A 21,088-nucleotide genomic window follows, 5' to 3' on the forward strand; every position below is an offset into this window, starting at 1 on the left:
ACAGTATGTCGAAACAAAAAAACCTGTACAAATTCTTTGATCAGAAATTCCCTAAGCTGGATGACTATATGGCTAAAAGAATTTTTTAAATTGTTTAATTTAAGCCAAGACACTCTATGTGTCCCAAGCATTCTTGAGTAAGCTAAGGAACAGGCACAAAAAGAATGGTACGTTTTATCAGAGATAATATAAAAATCTTAGAAGACTCCACAACTTACTCTGATTCAGTAAGACATAGACTTACCAACACTAAATGAAGAGCAAAGCATCTGAACACCAGGTCTAGGTTTTTCTGTGAATTTCAGTGGCCGATTACTTGAGAAACAATAAGAGTTGTTTTAATATAAGAACATAACTATAAATCCCATGAAGATAGTAACTGTAAGATTTTATCAAAAATACAATTCCTTCTTTCAATATATTTCTACTATACACACACACACACACACACACAGAGTCTTCCCTGCACATTCACAGGGGTTGGGGCACTAGACCCCCAGAAAGTGGAAAAAACCCAAATATGCATTGGAGATGGTGGGGGCCTCCCCTGCCTTCCCCACTCACCTGCTCACTCAGCCAGCTGACTGCCTAGGGCTGTCGGGTGGTGGCTGGGCAAGTAAGGCGAAGGAAGGAAGGGAAGAGTACACATGTATTCTTCCCAGCTGCTATGTCCTATGAAAAAGCCCAGGAAGGAGGAGGAGGAGTGTGCGCACCCTTCCCAGCCATGTGTGTTTGGGGGACACAGTTACCCTTCAGACACGGACAAACTCACAAATATTCAGATCTGCAAATGTTAAACCAATAAATGTGGAGGGCTGACTGTCCTACAAAGAAGCTGCAGTTTTAACTTTTTCCCCCACTGCTTTCTGCAACAGTAAAAGTCTCAATATACTATCACAATGAGGACTGAGGATTATAAATTTTTCTTATGTTACAATGTAAAGTTGAATCTGTGAAACTAAAATATTTGTCATGAAAATAAAGATATAGCAAAATGATTACATACTTGAATGTCATAGAAACAGTATTCCACTGCCAGAAGCAAACTGTTCCATCTACACCTGTGGAAACCATGTATCTTGTGGTGTCTTTGACCAGGGGGCTGAACTAGAAATTAAACAAATCATAAGTAAGTGAGTATCTTGAATTTCATTCATTTCTGGGGGGAAAAAAAGATTTTCCATCAAATTTACATTCCATGTTCCTTCAAAAAAGTAGTGAAATAGATCATTCATTGAGCAAGCAGTGGAAGCTCACTTTAAATCAACATGCTATTAATTCAGATCTATTCAGATTTGTACATCACACATACAATTAATACTCACAGAGAAATACTTCGTAATTTTCCGGTGTATAAGACGACTGGGCGTATAAGACGACCGCCAACTTTTCCAGTTAAAATATAGAGTTTGGGATATACTTGCCGTATAAGACCACCCCTCTTCCAATACACATCAAATAAAAATTTAAAAAACATCACTGCATTTACCCCAGCTTGTTCGCTAATCTTGGCTTGCTTGCTTGCCTGCTTGCTTATCTCTCTCTCTCATCTATCTATCTATCTATCTACCTATCTATCTCTCCCTCCCTCTCTTATCTATCTATCTATCTATCTATCTATCTCTATTTCTCTCTCTCTCTCTTTATCTCCCTCCCTCTCTCTCTGTCTATCTCCCTCCCTCTCTCCCTCCCTCTATTTCTATCTATCTATTTCACTCTCTCATCTCTCTCTCTCTCTCTCTCTCTCTCTCTCTCTCTATATATATATATATATATATATAATCTATTTATCTCTATCTCTAACTTTCTCTCTCTTTCCCCCCTCTCTCTCTCATCTATCTATTTATCTCTATATCTATCTATCTATCTATCTATCTATCTATCTATCTATCTATCTATTTCTCTATCTATCTGTCTATATATCTTCCTCTCTCCCTCTGTCTATCTCCCTCCCTCCCTCTCTCCCTCCCTCCCTCCCTCCATCTATCTATCTATTTATCTATCTATTTCTCTCTCTCGGCATCTATCTGTCTGTCTGTCTATCTATATCTATCTATCTATCTATAGCTATATCTATCTATTTCTCTCTCTCCCCCCCCCTCTCTATTTCTCTCTCTCCCTCCCTCTCCCTCTCTCTCTATCTCTCCCTCTCTCTCTCCCTCTCTCTCTCATTTTTTATTTTTATTTACCCCAGGCCTTTACTGAGGCCTCCAAAGCCTGCCTTGCATGCAGGCAGTGCCCTGGCCTACTATTGGCCAAGTTTAGGGGGCCTGATGCCCACAAACGCCGGCTTCCAAAGGGCTCCGGAGGCCTTTGGAAGCCGGCAGGACAACGAGGTAAGTGCTCTTACCGGCATACAAGACGCCCCCCCCAACTTTTGACCCCGTTTTAGAGGGTCAGAAAGTAGTCTTGTACGCCGGAAAATACGGTACATAATTGCATAATTATATACAACAGTGAGAATAAACATAAATGAACTATCTATTAGAATGCAAAATTATACCAAAAGAAAACCATGACACAGGAGCTTGCTACTAGAGATGCCAAAGAATAGTATACACAAGAACCAACTGTATCACAAACCCTCCCTATCTACAGGACTGATCCCAGTGGCTTTGCTTACCTCCATCTAAAAAAACATTGTCTCTCTAGATATCTGGAGGTCCTCCAGCATAACTCTATGGTTAACCTCCATTGGAAATATATGGTTCACTATTATCTGCAATTTTCAATATCCACAGTAAATCTAGCAACGTATTCACCACAAATATGGGGGGCCATACCATATTAGCTTCACACTAGACAGCACAGCACTAAAGTATGCAGCTTTAAACAGTAAGTGCACTGTGTCTGAGACCCATGGCAAACCCAGGTTCACATGCTAAATAGCTGGAAAAATATATTAACATAAAGCTAGAATCTGCTCTGTATGTCGAACACCTGTGCCATATTTTCTCATGCCCTTGGCAAGCAGATTAATCCTTACTGGATCAGCCTAATCAACTAGGCTCTTTAAAGGGTAATAAATTTGCACAAGATGAGCAAAACCGTTCTCTCTCATCAAGTTTCCAAATGAATATTTGCCCAAATACTTAGGAATATTAGTATATAAACTGACGATAGAGATCCTTTTCATGTTCAGAAGAATTGGGGGGAAATCCTTAGTTTCCAAGAAAGCATATACAATAAAAGTAGGTGTACAAGCTGGTCCTTTTACAACATGCAGTAGCAGTTTATCCAGCAGATAATTCAATAACTAATTTAGAACTTACTTGCAAAGATGTAATTGAACCTGTGTGTCCTTGTAAAACAGCAAGTGGAGCACATGTTCTAAGACACCAGATACGGATAATTTTATCACAACTGCCAGCAGCAATCATTGTGTTTTCATAGTTCACAGCCATATCTGAGATCTCTGCTGAATGGCCTCTAAGTGTAGCAAGCAACCGACCATCGTGTGTGGACCAAATCTTTACTAAGCAATCATCTGATCCCTGATTAAAAAAAATAATGTGTTAATTTATTTTTAAATACACAACCAGCTTCAAGTCATCAACATGGATTACATGCTGGTATTAATTATACAATCAGCTGAGAAGTTACCAAGCAACAGTATTGTTCCTGATTTATCATTTACAATGACAATCCAGAATCTGTTTTTCAATTGTATTGCTGTCCGAAGTTCTCACGTCAAACTTGGCTTAATTCAGTGTCTTCAAAATGCAGTGACACTGGAGCTGTCCATGCATAGCAAGTCTTAACCTTTTCAGATCTATGACAAAACCTGCCACATTTTGACAGATGACTGAACCACTCTGTTACAGACTGACACAATTCACTGTCAAATCCCACCTGATGCAAATCTAAATACCTCCAATGATTTATGTTTTAACAGTGAATATAAAACTGGGCTTCTAGAGTTCACTTTTCTTTATCCTGGATAATAACTCCAAAACAAATAACTTTATTAGTAAACTCACAGTGAATATTCTTTGTCCAGTCCTATCAAATACCACACAGTAAACCGCAGAGAGATGACCAAGAATTCGTCTATGCATCTTTATATGCTGATACATGTTTCCCGGCAATGAAGAACTGGATCTTGTGCATCCGGTCAACTGTTTTGCATAATTTACTTCCACTAAAAAAGGAATATCAGTTAAGGGCAAATAGTAAGGATTCTTGTTTTAATAGTAAATATTGTGGCTATTGTTCCTTCAAGTCATTTCCAACTTATAGTGATCCTAATGTGAATCTAACACAAGGTTTTCATGGCAAAATTTGTACAGAGGGGGCTTGCCTTTGCCTAAGAGTGTGTCTTGCCCAAGATCACCATTACCAAACAGGGACAACCCTGGTTTCCAGAGTCACAGATCAACACTCAGACCACTACACTGGATCTCACAGCAATCATATGTAGTAAATATGACACTAAGCATGATAGGTAATTATATTGGATAGTGGTTACCTGGGCTCTTGTTACCAGGCTTTTAAAATTCAGCATTGTTTATATCAGCTTCGATTCTTAACTGTCCACCATTTTTGTTCATTGGAAGGATGCAGGTGATTGTTTTTCACTTGGTTCATTTGAAATTGAACAAACTTCCCTACCAGGTGATCTCCATGTAGTATTTCAGCAGCATAAAACTCTATACTTATCCATTAAACTAAAGATAGAATCTATTTCATAAACGAACAGAACCATTTACTAGTAGTGGGCTCTGCTTATGGAATGAGAAGTACAGTAATTTTCACAGCAGTACACAAAATATAGTTTGCTGAAAGAACTAGTTTTCCTTCACTTTAAACCCTCTTGGTTTAAACAAAACTTAATATATGTGGGACAATTATTACATATTTTAATATTTTGCCATTCTTATAAATATTTAGTATAGGATAGAGTCTGTTATCATTTCCCATGCTAGAAATGTCTGCTCATGTTCTCTGTTTTATACTGTCTGCTCAGTTGCAAATAATATGAATAAAGGAAACAGTAGGGATAAAGTATATTGAAGAAGTCAAAAATAAACTTACCAAGATTTGGTAGTGTAGCACAGTTAGCAGGCATTTCAGGCGGTCTTCCTCTATGAAGGGCAGCAAGAACTGAGCCCTTCCAAACTGCATTTCTGCAATCTGAAAAGTTTCAGTTGTATGTAAAGTTACTTAGTATCTTGTAAGACTATTCATTTCAGTGTACCAAAATCAGGGGTATTAATTCAAACATGGTGCATAAGGGGGCAGGAGTGAGGGGAATCTTCCCCTAATATACATATTTGAATTTTGAAGCAATTTTAAATATTTGAAGTTACCATACCCTTTCTAAAAACAGTGTAGCTAGGCTACAGCTATACCTACATTTATAATCTTTTAAAACTCAATAAATGGTTCTATATTGAAATAACAGTAAATTAGCACTTATTAGGTTCACAAAAAATATCTTTTCTAATATCAGGCATTAATTATGGCACAGCACAGTACATCACAGATTGTATTGCTGTGAAGGATTTTATACTGAGATTGGCACATTTTGACAAGCAGTGAGTCCAGACTCTAATTCAAGAAGATGCCATTCTACTTTTCACAAGAAGGATCAGTCAATGTGTCTACTTGGGTGATCAATAAATTTCCATTTTTTTATGGAAGAGCTCCAATCAGTTCTTAAAGGAATATTTACTTTCTCAAAAATAAGAATGTCTTCTTCATCTTAGGAAAATAACTCTGTCTAGTAATCACTAGCCTCTTAATTTCTGAGAAGTTCTGAATCTGTAGTTATTCTCTACAGAAACAAAAATACTTATGCCAAAAGATGCAATAAGAAGTTCTGTGTTGTTAGCTACTTGTATTTCTTGGGTGGAAGAAGAACAGTGGTAAGATAAATAACAGGAGAAACAGAAGTGAAACTAAGCAGGAAAAAGAAGAGCATAAATACTCTTCCTAGTTGTGAACTAACATATTTTGTGGCTATGTTCACAATTACTAAATTCCTAAAGCAAAAAATTAAACATTTGCATCAACTTTACCTTTTTCCTTGATAATTATAAATTGTAGAATTAAATAAGTACATCCTGATTCAAATCTTACTTCCATTACTGCAAATAAGTGGTTACATCTTGGATTTTAACACAGGTACATGACAGAGTCTTCATTTAACAGCTTAACATGTGGGGAAGTGGTGACTGTTAATACTGTTGAAACATGTATGATCATAGAATCGTAGAGTTGGAAGAGACCACAAGGGCCATCCAGTCCAACCCCCTGCCATGCAGGAAATTCAAATCAAAGCATCCCTGACAGATGGCCATCCAGCCTCTGTTTAAAGACCTCCAAGGAAGGAGACTCTATCACCCTCTGAGGGAGTGCATTCCACTGTCGAACAGCCCTTACTGTCAGGAAGTTCCTCCTAATGCTGAGGTGGAATCTCTTTTCCTGTAGCTTGCATCCATTGTTCCAGGTTCTGTTCTCTGGAGCAGGATAAAATAAGCTTGCTCCCTCTTTAACATGACATCCCTTCAAATATTTAAACACGGCTATCATATCACCTCTTAACCTTCTTTTCTCCAGGCTAAACATCCCCAGCTCCCTAAGTCGTTCCTCATAGGACATGGTTTCCAGACCCTTCACCATTTTAGTCGCCCTCCTTTGGACACACTCCAGTTTCTCAATGTCCTTTCTGAATTGTGGTGCCCAGAACTGGACACAATATTCCAGGTGGGGCCTGACTAAAGCAGAATAAAGTGGCACTATTACTTCTCTTGATCTAGACACTATACTTTTATTGATGCAGCCTAAAATTGCATTGGCCTTTTTAGCTGCCGCATCACACTGTTAACTCATGTTCAACTTGTGGTCTACTTGGACTCCTAGATCCCTTTCACACATAGTTTCATTCAGCCAAGTGTCCCCCATCCTATATCTGTGCATTTTATTTTTCTGCCCTAAGTGCAGTACCTTACATTTCTCCGTGTTGAATTTCATTTTGTTAGCTTTGGCCCAGCTTTCTAGTCTATTCAGGTCATTTTGAATCTTGATCCTGTCCTCTGGGGTATTAGCTATTCCTCCTAATTTGGTGTCATCTTTAAATTTGATAAATATGCTCCCAATTCTATCATCCAGGTCATTGATAAAGATGTTGAATAGCACTGGGCCCAGGACAGAGCCCTGTGGGACCCCACTGGTCACTTTTCTCCAGGAGGAAAAAGAGCCATTTTTGAGCACCCTTTGAGTTCGGCCAGTTAACCAATTACAAATCCATGTAACAGTTACCTTGTCTAGTCCACATTTTACAAGCTTGTTTGCAAGAATGTCATGGGAAACCTTGTCAAAGGCCTTACTGAAATCAAGATATACTATATCCACAGCATTCCCTTCATCTACCAAGCTGGTAATTTTATCAAAGAAAGAGATCAGGTTTGTCTGGCATGACTTGTTTCTCTGAAACCCATGTTGACTTTTTGTGATTATGGCATTGCCTTCTAGATGTTCACAGACTCTCTGTTTAATGATCTGCTCCAGAATCTTTCCTAGTACTGATGTCAGACTAACTGGACGATAATTGTTGGGATCCTCTTTTTTCCCCTTTTTGAAGATGGGGACAACGTTTGCCCTCCGCCAGTCTGCTGGGATTTCTCCTGTTTTCCAGGAGTTTTCAAAGATTATTGCCAATGGCTCCGATATTACATTTGCCAGTTCTTTTAATACCCTTGGATGGAGTTCATCTTGTTCTGGAGACTTAAATTCATTTAACAAGGTATTCCTCTACTATCTCTTTACTTATTCTGTGCTGAAATTCCCTTATTCTGCTCCATTATCCTCAGGTTGAGCACCCTTTTCCTTTTCTGAGAAGACTGAGGCAAAGAAGGTGTTGAGTAATTCTGCCTTTTCTCTGTCCCCTGTTAGCATTTTGCCATCTTCTCAACGCAGTGGCCCTGCCATTTCCTTCTTCTTACTTTTGCTGTGGACATATCCAAAAAAGCCTATTTTGTTGTTCTTAACCTCTCTAGCAAGTCTGAGTTCATTCTGTGCTTTAGCTTTTCTGACTTTACCCCTACACATGCCTATTTCTTTGAATTCCTTTTTCGTGATTTCCCCCTTTTTCCATTTCTTATACATGCTCCGTTTAAAACTTAGCTCGGTTGAAAGTTCCTTAGTCATCCATCCTGGTTTCTTGAGACACCTCCCCTTTTTCTTTCTCACTGGAACTGTTTGAAATTGTACCTTCAGTATCTCCCTTTTGAGAAAGTCCCATCCGTCCTGAACTCCTTTATCTTTTAGTATTTCTGACCATGGAATCGCCCTCAATACTTCTCTAAGTTTACTAAAATTCGCTCTCCTAAAGTCTAGAATGTGTTTCTGAATATGCCTGACTTCTCCTTTCCACTGTATTACAAACTCCAGGAGAACATGGTCACTTCCACCTAGTGATCCCACCACTTGCACCCCATTAACCAAGTCATCCTTGTTGGTTAGGATCAGATCTAAAATAGCTGACCCCCCTTGTTGCCTCTTCCACCTTTTTGTCTTCCAGGCAAGTGAGGAATTTGCTAGACCTTGAGGATTTTGCTGAGTTTGACTTCCAGCAAATATCAGGATACCAGTTGGGAGATTAAAAACGGTCTTTGGGATTACCTATGATCTTTCACCAATACTTCCTGGTGTTAATGGTTTCAAATGATAAAGAAACACGGAGGTTCAGATTAGCCATGGTTACTGCTGGTGGAGACCTAACTGACCTATGAATAGGGCTGCAGGAATTTTGGTATGGAAGAAATTACACTAATATCAGGTTTATTCCCACCATGGTTAAAGGTTAATTAGCCCTAGCTCTTCGGTAATAATCCAGAAAAGCAATACCTCAAGCCACTGGTTTCTCAAACTACCATATATAAATCTCTACCTGAGCTTTCTTTTCTATTTTTACAAGTACTGTTACATTTGTAACAAGATGCAGAACTTGTGTACGTGGGATTTCTTACTTGTAAGCAATTCATTACTCATGAAATATAAAGTCTGCAAAACAAATATCTTGAACTACTACTGGAATCCAGCATATCTCCAGAAAAAAACAATGGGTTCAATGTTGGATGTGTAGTGAGAGCACACATTATAAAGGTAAGAGGTTTCTGAATCATCATTTGTGAAGCTGAAAAATCTCATACACCCTTAACCAGACTTTAGGACACAATATTTAGAAAAAAGTCAGAAAATACCTTTTGCTGTCCGTAGCAAGGACTGCTTCCCCGCACCCAACAATGAATTCACTCTTGGAATGCTGGGTGGAATCTCCTTATCCAGTATAGGACCAATCCGTTTGCAAATTTGCAACAAGTGATCAGGAGCCACATGTTTGTTACATAAGACCTAGCACACAAATATGATTGAAATTTAAATTAGTACAACCAATTTAATAAGTAATAGTGTTTACATAAATTATATTATTAAAAACAGTAGCCTATTAATTGCTCTAACTTATATATTATCTGCAAATCACCACTCAAGTTAGTTTTCACCAAAATAGCTCCAAAAGAACAAAATCCCTCTAAGGCTGCATTGCATCAACACTGCAGAAATAATCCAGTTTGACACCACTTTAACTGCCATGATTCAATGCTATGGAATCCTGGGATTTGTAGTTTGTTGTGGCACCAGAGATCTCTGACAGAAAAGGCTAAATGTCTCAAAAAACAACTGCCAAAATTCCACAGAATTATCTAATTGTTATTTAAATTATTTACTAAAATCCCTGAAAAGGTAGAGAAAGTAGTAATGCAACCTGTTATTCAATTATGCTTCTTGAAATATTCAGAATATACCAGAACTTACTATGTTGTTAACAACAAACAACAACAGGGACAGAAACCATAACAAATACAGCACCTGGGCATAAAATACTGTTTGAAAACACTGAAATTCTGGACCATGCCAACCACTACCATGTCAGGATGCACAGGGAAGCCATTGAAATCCACAAACACCTGGACAATTTCAACAGGAAAGAAGAAACCCTTAAAGTAAAGGAGGTTTGGCTACCAGCCCTGAAAAACAGCAAGATAAAGACTCAACAAATGCAAATGAGAAATCTCCCAGCAGACAATGAGCACTAATAAAGCAGACACTAATCCTCTTTTGCAGACCCCCCCCCAGGCCTGCCATTAGGAACAGAACAATCCACATGCAAATCACTCCTGCCTTTACCAGGTCACATAATATATATACCCAACTCCTTCCCAAGCAAGCATTCTCTGAAGATGCCAGCCACAGATGCTGGCGAAACGTCAGGAAGAAACTCTTCTAGAACATGGCCACATAGCCCAAAACCCCCACAAAAAACTATGGATGCCGGCCATGAAAGCCTTCGACTTCACACAGCACCTACAGCCACAGTTTTGTATCATCATGGCTGCACAGATCAGACTATCACATGGCAGTCATTCAAAGGGCACTTGCTTCATCCCCAAAGTGCCTGTACACTCATGATCAGAGGTAGGTAACTGGATACCCACCAGCTACAATGGACTACAACTTTGTTCTTTGTTCATCACTGCTGAGGCTTAAGGGAGTTCATCGTTTACCAGCAGCAGAACAGCCTTCCTAGTGTGCTCTATTTACAGAATGATCTCCCAGTGTATATGTGGATGTCCTTCTGGCTAATCATCTGTTTTAACACAACTTTAATTGCCATGGCTCAATGCTAGGGAATTCTGGGAATAGCAGTTTGCTGTGGCACCAGGATTCTTGACAGAGGCAGCTAAATATGTCTCAAAACTACAGTTCCCAGAATTCCATAGCAGAGAACCAAGGCAGTTAAAGTGGTGCTAAACTGAATTATTTCTGCAGTACTGCCAAAGTATAATTGTTTAGAAAATTTTCTATAGAAAACAATAAGTAAAGCCTCCTTTTCAGGCTACCTCATCCCAAGACATAACATTGAAAAGACAAGGACACTCCCCCTCTTCTTCTACTGTGAGATGACAACATCCTCTGTTTGTTGAATCCCATTTACAGCTTTTGTTAATCAGCACAATAACAAATACCTTCCACCAAAAAACACACTTATGAACAAAGAGGAGCTGAAGGGAAAGATAATGAGATTCTCTTTACAAACGTTTATGGCTTTCTAAGCAAACCATACACACACACACACACACACACACAGACACACAAACACACACAGACACACAAACACACACTTTAAGCAAGCACAGCTTTTACAAGTCTCACCAAGTCTTCATAACTTCTGCAATGCTCATTTCCTTCCCAATCCAACCTTTTAGGAAGTAACTACAAATAAGATAAACAAGAGAAAATAAGAAAAGTAAAGAGAAGGGAAAATAAAGGCACAAGAGAAAACAACTATGTATTAAAAAACGTGTGGTGTAGAATTTTCTTGAACTGAATTAAAATTTAAAGGGTGAGGTAAAAATGAGAGAGCCAGTGTGTCATAATGATTTGGATGCTGGACCAAAGTCCAAAACACTCTGTAGAAATAATCCAGTTTGAGACCACTTTAACTGCCCTGGCTTAGTGGTAGGGAATAACTGGGTTTTTGTTTTGTTTTGTTTGTTTTTGGCCAAGCTTGGGGTTAGATCATCTGTGCATTTCCTTTCCAAAACTTCTAACACATAGCATGGAAATCCAAAAAGCCTGGGAATTATAATTTATTGTGGCACCAGACCTTTCAGTCACGGAAGTCTCACAAAACTACAATTCCCAGAATTCCCTACCACTGAGCCAGGGCAGCTAAAGTGGTCTCAAACTGGCTTATTTCTGCAGTGCATTTTGGACCTAAGAGACTTGAGGCCAGACAAATCTAATCTCTTTTTTGCATAAAACTACAAGCTTGGTAGATGAAGGGAATGCTGTGGATATAGTATATCTTGATTTCAGTAAGGCTTTTGACAAGGTTTCCCATGACATTCTTGCAAACAAGCTTGTAAAATGTGGACTAGACAAGGTAACTGTTACATGGATTTGTAATTGGTTAACTGGCCGAACTCAAAGGGTGCTCAAAAATGGCTCTTTTTCCGCCTGGAGAGAAGTGACCAGTGGGGTCCCACAGGGCTCTGTCTTGGGCCCAGTGCTATTCAACATCTTTATCAATGACTTGGAGGACAAAATTGGGGGAATACTTATCAAATTTGCAGATGACACAAAATTAGGAGGAGCAGCTAACACCACAGAGGACAGGATCAAAATTCAAAATGACCTGAATAGACTAGAAAGCTGGGCCAAAGCTAACAAAATGAAATTCAACACGGAGAAATGTAAGGTACTGCACTTAGGGCAGAAAAATAAAATGCACAGATATAGGATGGGAGACACCTGGCTGAATGAAACTACGTGTGAAAGGGATCTAGGAGTCCAAGTAGACCACAAGTTGAACATGAGTCGACAGTGCGATGCGGCAGCTAAAAAGGCCAATGCAATTTTAGGCTGAATCAATACAAGTATAGCGTCTAGATCAAGGGAAGTAATAGTGCCACTGTATTCTGCTTTGATCAGCCCCCACCTGGAATATTGTGTCCAGTTCTGGGCACCACAATTTAAAAAGGATGTTGAAAAACTGGAGAGTGTCCAAAGGAGGGCGACTAAAATGGTGAAGGGTCTGGAAACCATGTCCTATAAGGAATGACTCAGGGAGCTGGGGATGTTTAGCCTGGAGAAGAGAAGGTTAAGAGGTGATATGATAGCCCTGTTTAAATACTTGCAGGGATGTCATATTGAGGAGGGAACAAGCTTGTTTTCTGCTGCTCCAGAGACTAGGATCTGGAGCAATGGATGCAAGGTACAGGAAAAGCGATTCCACCTCAACATTAGGAGGAACTTCCTGACAGTAAAGGCTGTTCGACAGTGGAACACACTCCCTTGGAGTGTAGTGGAGTCTCCTTCCTTGGAGGTCTTTAAACAGAGGCTAGATGGCCATCTGTCGGGATGGTTTGACTGAGAGTTCCTACATGGCAGAATGGGGTTGGACTGGATGGCCCTTGTGGTCTCTTCCAACTCTATTATTCTATGACCAGGGTTCAAATCCCCACTTGGCTCTGAAAGTCACTGGGCGATCAAATTGCACTCTCTCAGCCTCAGGGGAAGGCCTCAACAAACATCCTCTGACCAAATCTTGCCAAAAAGAACCCATGGTAAGTTCACCTTATGAGTTGCTCTAAATGGGAAACGACTTGAAGGCACACATCATCATCAACAACAACAAAACTGAGTGGCATAAGAGGGAATCAATTCTCTTTTTTTTTTACAAAAATAAAAGAAAGAGTCCAACAAACCTGATGTTCTTCCAGTTCTTGCACCAAGACCTGCAGAGACAGCGGGAAGAGGGAGGTTTTTATTTTGTTCCTTTTAAAATAAAACAAAAACGCAGCTGCTGCCCAAAATGAGGAGGTGCTAGGATGCCCTTCACAGTAGGAAATATTGGGGGGGGGGGGGTGAGGGTAGGGATTCAAAAGGACTTGTGTGTATTTTAAGAGGGGAATATTGGGACAAATGTAAAAAAGATGGAGAACCGTTGGTCATTTTCTTACAAGTCAATGGGGAGTTAAGAAATCCTAGAAAGAGTTAAAAATAGTAAATTAGAAATAATATAAAGAAATCCCAATTCAGCTTCTCAAGTAGGAGATGGGCTTTGCCAGGAAGTCAGTTTAGGTTTAAAGGCTAGATGTTTGTCTTGTTGAATGCTTTGTACAGTATGAACATATGGCTGCAAGATTGTATCGATCTCTTAAGTGGCTTTAGGAGCACATGAGTATACAAATATATATATATATATATATATATATATACACACACACACACATATATATAATAAATATATATTTATATTTACACATACATATAATATATATATATAAAATATACATATAATATAGATATTACATTAAATATATACATATATGTATGTCTATATTATATATATATATATATATAATATACATATTATATATGCAATATACATATAAAGATATATATGTATAATATATTACAATTAATATATACATATATATTTACATATATTATGTATACAATATATATTATGTAATGTACATAGTGTGTGTGTATATATATTATCCATGTGTGTGCATATATATATATATGTATAACATATATACACACAGATATATATGCATAAGATATATATTACATATTAATATTTATACTCATATATGTGTATGTATATACAGTACATACATATATATATATATCACATATTAATATATAAATGCACATAAAACATATACATGTATATTATATATATATATATATGTATGTTATACATGTATATGTTTTATGCGTATTTATATATATTAATATGTGCCATATATGTGTGTGTGTATGTAATGTAAAATACGTGATACTTAAAGGACGGACTCACCTGGGCTGCTCTCTTGCAAGGCCCGGCGCTCAGGAACCGAGCAATGAGGAAGTATAGTTCTAGGGGAGAGAGAGAGAGAGAGAAGGGGGAGCGTGAATGCTGGGCAGCTGGCCTTGTAGAGACACTGGGGAGGACGGAGAGTGGGAGGGGAGACCGGGCGGAGGGGGTCCCCATCGGGCGGCGTGGGAGGGCAGTTCCTCTCCCCCAGCGCTTGGGATGAGAAGATGGCGGCGGCGGGGAAGTCGGGGAGCGGAGGGAGTGCCAGGCGCCGAGCTCCTCAGCCTGGCTCCCGTTCCCCGCAGAGATTGTTACCTGACTCAAGGAGCGGCGGAGCAGAAGCACGGGAGGCCGCTGCTGGGGAGAGCGCTGCCATCTCCGCGGCCGCTGTGGCCAAAACAACTAAGCGAGGAGGGCTCGGCGGCGGCGGCGGTGCTTCGGCCCAGGCCGGGCTCGGCCTCCTCCTCCTCCTCCTCTCAGCGCTCGCCTTCTCCTCCCCCCGAACCTCTTACGTAGATATATATATATATATATGAGGAAGGGAGGGGAGCGCGCGCCCCCCTCTCTCTCTCTCTCTCTGTCCCTGTTTTTGTGCGCGCGCGCGGACAGTCACTCAACGCGCACGCGCCCTCCTCGCCGCCGCCCTTCACTTCGAGGCCCAACGTCTGTCGCTGCTTCTGCCATAAGCGCCGAGAGCCCTCACACGGCTCTCTCTGACGTCACCGGCAGGGAAGGGTTGGGCGGAAGGTTACAAGAGAGAGAGACCAATAAAATAGTCCCTCTTAAAACAGAAAAAAAAAAGATTAGGGAATCTTGTGATTTATCTTTTAACAAAACGGACCGCCTCATAAGGAACGCAAGACCCGTCTTTCCCTTCTTTTTTAGCCCTGCTCCGTGAAAAAGAGTGGAGTTGGGCGGCGTTCTGTCTGTCTGTGGGGCGACTGAGCGCGGAAGGAGACGATGTTTGGGATTCGGTGGTTGTTTCAGAGCCTGAGGAGGACTTCGAATCGAGGGAGCTTTGTGAAGAAAAGGCGGATTATGGCTGGTGGAGGAGGCGGCGTTTTCCCTTTGTTGTTTCCTTATTACAAACCCTTCCTGTTTTTCTCTCTTTTTGTGAAACACAAAGCACCACCGTGTACACCGTGTTGTAAAAAACCAACATGACAGAATACCAAACCCAGCTAAACAACAAAACAAACGTTCAATCCTTTTTTGTTACATTTATTTTCCACAGAGAAATAAATAAATAGCGTACGTACATCTTCATCCTAATAAAGGTCCACCTTTTACCCAGTACTTATTTGTAATACAACATCACATCCAACACTTATTGACAAAATCCTAACAAACTAAACATCTCTTAAGAACTCAGAAATAATTTGGTGACGGATAATGGAGCTTTGTTTTATATTGTTACATTTTGTACTATTCTATTTGGATTTTACCTTATTGTATTATATTTTATCACAATTGTAAGCCGCCTCGATCCTACAGGAAGAGGCTGGATATAAATTATTACTATTATTACTATTATTATTACTAGATGCCAGCCACAAATGCTGGCGCAACGTCAGGAATAAACTCAGAAAATGGCCAAAAAACCCACCAAAAAAATAGAATAAAATCCTATAATAACATACTATAAACTAATAATTAATAACATCCAATAGATGTTACTACAAAAACAAACAGCACTGATACTACCCAATACAGTATTTAGCTGCAACATAGCATCGCTTACATTCAACATCATCATTCACAAATCATAACAAACTAAACTAATAATAACATCCAATGGAGGTTATTATTACAAAAGCAAACAAAACGGACACTAACCAACATTTAGCTGTAACATAATGCCGCTTACATTCGACATCATCATAAAATCCTAACTAAACTAATAACTAATATAACCAATGGAGGTTAATACAAAAGCAAACAATGCTGACACTACCCAGCATTTAGCTGTAACATAGCATCGCTTACATTCAGCATCATTCATAAGATCTTAACAGACTAAACTAATAACTCATAACATCCAATGGAGGTTATTACAAAAGGAAACAAGACACTACTGACAGTGTTAAATATTCTGCTTTTTGTTGTGGTGTTGGTGTGCCACCGGCCCGTATCTGATTTATGGTGGCCCTAAGGCGATCCTCTCATAGGATTTTCTTGGCAGGTTTCTTCAGAGGTGGGGTTGCCATAATTCTCTACTATACACTGGGACAAAATGTAGGACAAAATTTAGACCAAAATATAGGACAATTGTAGGATAAAATTTAGCCCAAAATGTAGGACATTTAAGATCCTCCATTTTTCTTAAATGTCCTACATTTTGGGCTAAATTTTGTCCTACATTTTGTCCCAGTTTATGCAACCCTATTCAGAGGGGACTTGCCATATTGCCATCTTCTGAGGCTGAGAGAGTACAGGGTAATCAGACGTCCTCCTTTTCCAGAACATTCCCTAGCTTACAGCTGCCTTTTGTCCTAAGTATGGCTTTCTCCTCAGGACCATCAAATGTAGTGGCAGACCACAGGCAGCTGACCGCTAGACTCAGTTAGGGAGACCACAGGCCTGAATCTACAAGGCCTAAACAGAGCAGTGGCGGACAGGGGGTCTTGAAGATGCCTCATCCAAAGAACTCCATCGGTCGAAGTCGAATCGAGGCCAGCTCACAACAACAACAACTTGCAAAACAAAAGTGTAATGCTTTTGCTGACATATACCACCTCCCTCCCCACTCCAAAAAAGTATTGCCACTCCATTCCTTTCAATACAGGACATCTCTTTCTTTGCTATCACAGGTTGAGTCTCTTTACCCAATGTTGCCAACAAGCTTCGAAGATATTCCCCAGGATGTTTTACTAAAATCCAAAACCTCTAGAATTCCCCAGTATTTATTATTATTATTCAGTCAAAATCCCAGGAAAGAAATTAATTAAATTCCCTGTATTCTGGGGAATTCCCTGGAAATTTGCAACACTGCTTTTACCCAAAATGCTGGGAACCAAAAGTGTTTGGGATTTTTTTTTAATTTTGGAATACAGGTAACTGTATCTTGGAAATGAGACCGAAGTCTAAACACAAAAGTCCTTTATAGTCCAAACACACTGAAGAAATAATCTAGTTTGAGACTGCTTTAACAGCCCTGGCTCAGTACTAGGGAATCCTGTGCATTATAGTTTATTGTGGCAGTAGAAATGTCTCACAAAAGTACAGTTCCCAGAGTTCCCTAGCATTGAGCCAGGGCAGTTAAAGCACTCTCAAACTGGATTATTTCTGCAGTGTGTTTTGGACCAATGTTTCATATACACCTTATAGGTAAGCAACACCTTAAAAATGTAGCTTGAAGATACTTTTATACTATTATTTTTTTACAGAATGAGAAATGAAATGAAAGTGAAACAATAATTTTTAAAAATGGTTTGTCAACCATTGGATATGTGAATGTATGAATTTAGGATTGTTGATGGAATTTTTGTGTTATGAATAAAAAAACAAAAAATAAAATTAAGCAAGGATGCTTATTAATCAAATGAAATTAATCATTTTTTTTTTAAAGAATGAGACAACATTTGTGTACATTGAGACATTGGAAAGCAAAAGTGTTACTATTCTCAGCCACCCATGAAAAAAAAATTGGTTTTTGGAGAGTTTTGGATTTCAGAATTCCAGATAAGGGAGTCTCCAGCTCTGCTGGGAAGGTTTCATAACCCTGGGCTTAAGTCTCTCCCAGTAAAGATCTGAAGGTTTGCAGCTTCAGCACAGCAGGAGTGAAAAAACAGACCAAGAATGAACTCTTATTTTTAAACAAAAAGTAGACAGCATATTAAGTGTCATAGTTTCAAAACAGAGGTAGGTTACACACCGGCATTTAGTACGTATTCTATACGTACTAGGGTTAGGAAGGGGCGGTGCTTCTGCACCCCCCTAACCCTAGTACATATAGAATACGTACAAGATGGTGGCGCCCTGTTCATACGGGTGCCGCCATCTTTACGTATCGGACGCTGTGCGTCTGGACGTCGCGCGGCGTCTATAACATCGCGAGTCCGCCCCAGGCGCCTCGCGACGTCATAGAGGTGCCGCAAAAAGAAGCTCCAAAATGGAGCTTCTTTTTTGCTACGCACGGGAGCCGCGTGGTGTGGCTGCTGTGGCTCCCTCACAGAGCAAATGGCGCCGGCGGGAGACCGCCTCAAAGCGGCGGTCTATAACCCGCCTGAGTTAAAGACTATATTGTTTAGAGAAGCATTCCCAGAGGTGAGCCCCTCTCTGACCCAGGAAGCCTCTTTTTAAGCATCCATTAAGAAGCCAAGCCCTTCCTCCAGTCCATCTGCCTTGGTCCAGGCCTCAGAGGTGGAGAAGAACTGCTGGACCTGATCCCATTCCCCACCACCACTCCCTTCTCCTTTTGTGTCGTGTCTTCTTAGATTGTAAGCCTGAGGGCAGGGAACCGTCTAACCAAAAGATTGTATGTACAGCGCTGTGTAAATTTACAGCGCTATATAAATAAAGGTTAATAATAATAATAATAATAATAATAATAATAATAATAATAATAGATAACCCAAATCCTTTCCTGAAGCATTACAGTCAACCCTTCTTATACACGGATTTTTTATACAGGGATTCAAGCATCCATGGTTTGAAAATGTTCAAAAAAAGTATTATTTCAAATATCAAACCTTGATTTTCCATTTTTTATAAGGGACATCATTTTGCTATGTCATTATGTTTAATGGGACTTGAGCATACACGGATTTTGTTATTCACGAGGGATCTTGGAACCAAACCCCAGCATATAACAAGGGTCCACTGTATTTCTAAGGAAAATCTATATATGTCCACAGATAAAAGGATAAAGGGATGGGAGTTTAACAAGCCTGTGGCTTTAAGCTTATGGAAAAAGCAAAATATTCCACCTTCCCAGATAGGCTTGTAATGTTTCAAACTTCAGAACTCCCTTTCCCTTCCACCACCAAAGTGCTCAGCTGAAGAACTGAGAAACAGGGAAAGGAACTCCAGTCCACTGTATCCTACGGTTTTATAGCAAATAAATGGGATTGGCAGAACGTGAGATTTAACTTTCCCTTCCCTGTGATCTCTCCCCTCTTCTCCAGAAAACAAAAAGCAGCAGGGAGAGGTTTGTTCCCTTTTTTTTTCCCTGCTCCTCAGCTCAGCCAGGAGAGGGATGATATCTTAGATGGGCAGAAATGGAGGAATGGTCCCTTGATACCATCCTTACTTAAATCATCTTCCATAGCCTGATTTGGGGAGTAGGGTTCAGTCTGGTTAGTATGATGAAGGCTATCAGGGAGAAGTAGGAAAGTATCTGGAGAACTTCTGCTAGTCAGAATTGATTTAACTGGGCTATAGTGGTGTGACTCAAAGTAAGACTGTGGGAAAGAGATTTAAATGACAACATTTGAAGATCTTCCCACTGTCTTGCTGAATGAGGTAGAATCTTGCTTCATGACCGCCAAAGAAGGAGACTCCACTACACTCGGAGGGAGTTTATTCAACTGTCAAACAGCCCTCATTGTCAGGAAGTTCCTCCTAATGTTGAGGTGGAATCGCTTTTCCTGTAGCTTGCATCCATTGCTCCAGGTCCTAGTCTCTGGAGCAGCAGAAAACAAGTCAGCTCCCTCCTCAATAAGACATCCCTTCAAGTATTTAAACAGGGCTATCATATCACCTCTTAACCTTCTCTTCTCCAGGCTAAACATCCCCAGCTCCCTAAGTCATTCCTTATAGGACATGGTTTCCAGACCCTTCACCATTTTAGTCGCCCTCCTTTGGACACGCTCCAGTTTCTCAATGTCCTTTCTGAATTGTGGCACCCATAACTGGCCACTGTATTCCGCTTTGGTCAGGCCCCACCTGGAATACAGTGTCACTATTACTTCCCTTGATCTAGACAGTATACTTCTATGGATTCAGCCTAAAATGGCATTGGCCTTGTTAACTGCCGCATCGCACTGTCGACTCATGTTCAACTTGTGGTCTACTTGGACTCCTAGATCCCTTTCACATGTAGTTTCATTCAGCCAGGTGTCTCCCATCCTATATCTGTGCATTTTATTTTTCCGCCTAAGTGCATTACCTTACATTTCTCCTTCTTCAAGTTCATTTTGTTAGCTGTGGCCCAACTTTCTAGTCTATTCAGGTCATTTTGAATTTTGATCTTGTCCTCTGTGGTGTTAGCTGCTCCTCCTAATTTGGTGTCATCTGCAAATTTGATAAGTATGCTTCCAATTCTGTCATCCAGGTCATTGATAAAGATGTTGAATAACACTGGGCCCAAGACAGAGCCCTGTGGGACCCCACTGGTCACTTCTCTCCAGGATGAAAAGGAGCCATTGTTGAGCACCCTTTGGCTTCGGTCGGTCAACCAGTTACAAATCCATATGACAGTTGCTTTGTCTATCCCACATTTTAGAAGCTTGTTTGCAAGAATATCATGGGGAACTTTGTCAAAGGCCTTACTGAAATCAAGATATACTATATCCACAGCATTCCTTTCTTCTAACAAGCTGGTAATTTTATCAAAAAGAGATTAGATTTCTCTGGCATGACTTCTTTCTCTGAAACCCATGTTGACTTTTTTGTGATTATGGCATTGCTTTCTAGATGTTCACAGACATCTGTTTAATGATCTGCTCTAGAATCTTTCCTGCTATTGATGTCAGACTAACTGGACAATAATTG

At 39.9% G+C, this 21,088-nt stretch overlaps 1 protein-coding gene across 2 annotated transcripts in view; it reads right to left on the reverse strand.

Annotated features, from left to right (window-relative positions):
* BRWD1 (bromodomain and WD repeat domain containing 1) overlaps positions 1–15,045 on the reverse strand; it is a 93,477-nt gene extending 78,432 nt beyond the window's left edge. For both annotated transcript variants that reach the window (XM_042456428.1, XM_042456429.1), the window contains exons 1-10: positions 14,690–15,045; positions 14,378–14,436; positions 13,275–13,304; positions 11,218–11,277; positions 9,207–9,357; positions 5,035–5,133; positions 3,981–4,141; positions 3,273–3,494; positions 1,007–1,107; positions 245–315 (exon numbers count right to left, since the gene is read on the reverse strand). In XM_042456428.1, coding sequence (XP_042312362.1) covers positions 245–315; positions 1,007–1,107; positions 3,273–3,494; positions 3,981–4,141; positions 5,035–5,133; positions 9,207–9,357; positions 11,218–11,277; positions 13,275–13,304; positions 14,378–14,436; positions 14,690–14,750 — 1,015 coding nt within the window. In that variant the 5' untranslated portion in view covers positions 14,751–15,045. The remainder of the gene's footprint in view (positions 1–244; positions 316–1,006; positions 1,108–3,272; positions 3,495–3,980; positions 4,142–5,034; positions 5,134–9,206; positions 9,358–11,217; positions 11,278–13,274; positions 13,305–14,377; positions 14,437–14,689) is intronic.
* Positions 15,046–21,088: the final 6,043 nt, after the last annotated feature.

This window comes from Sceloporus undulatus, chromosome 3 (assembly GCF_019175285.1).
Source record: "Sceloporus undulatus isolate JIND9_A2432 ecotype Alabama chromosome 3, SceUnd_v1.1, whole genome shotgun sequence".
Taxonomy (NCBI): domain Eukaryota; kingdom Metazoa; phylum Chordata; class Lepidosauria; order Squamata; family Phrynosomatidae; genus Sceloporus; species Sceloporus undulatus.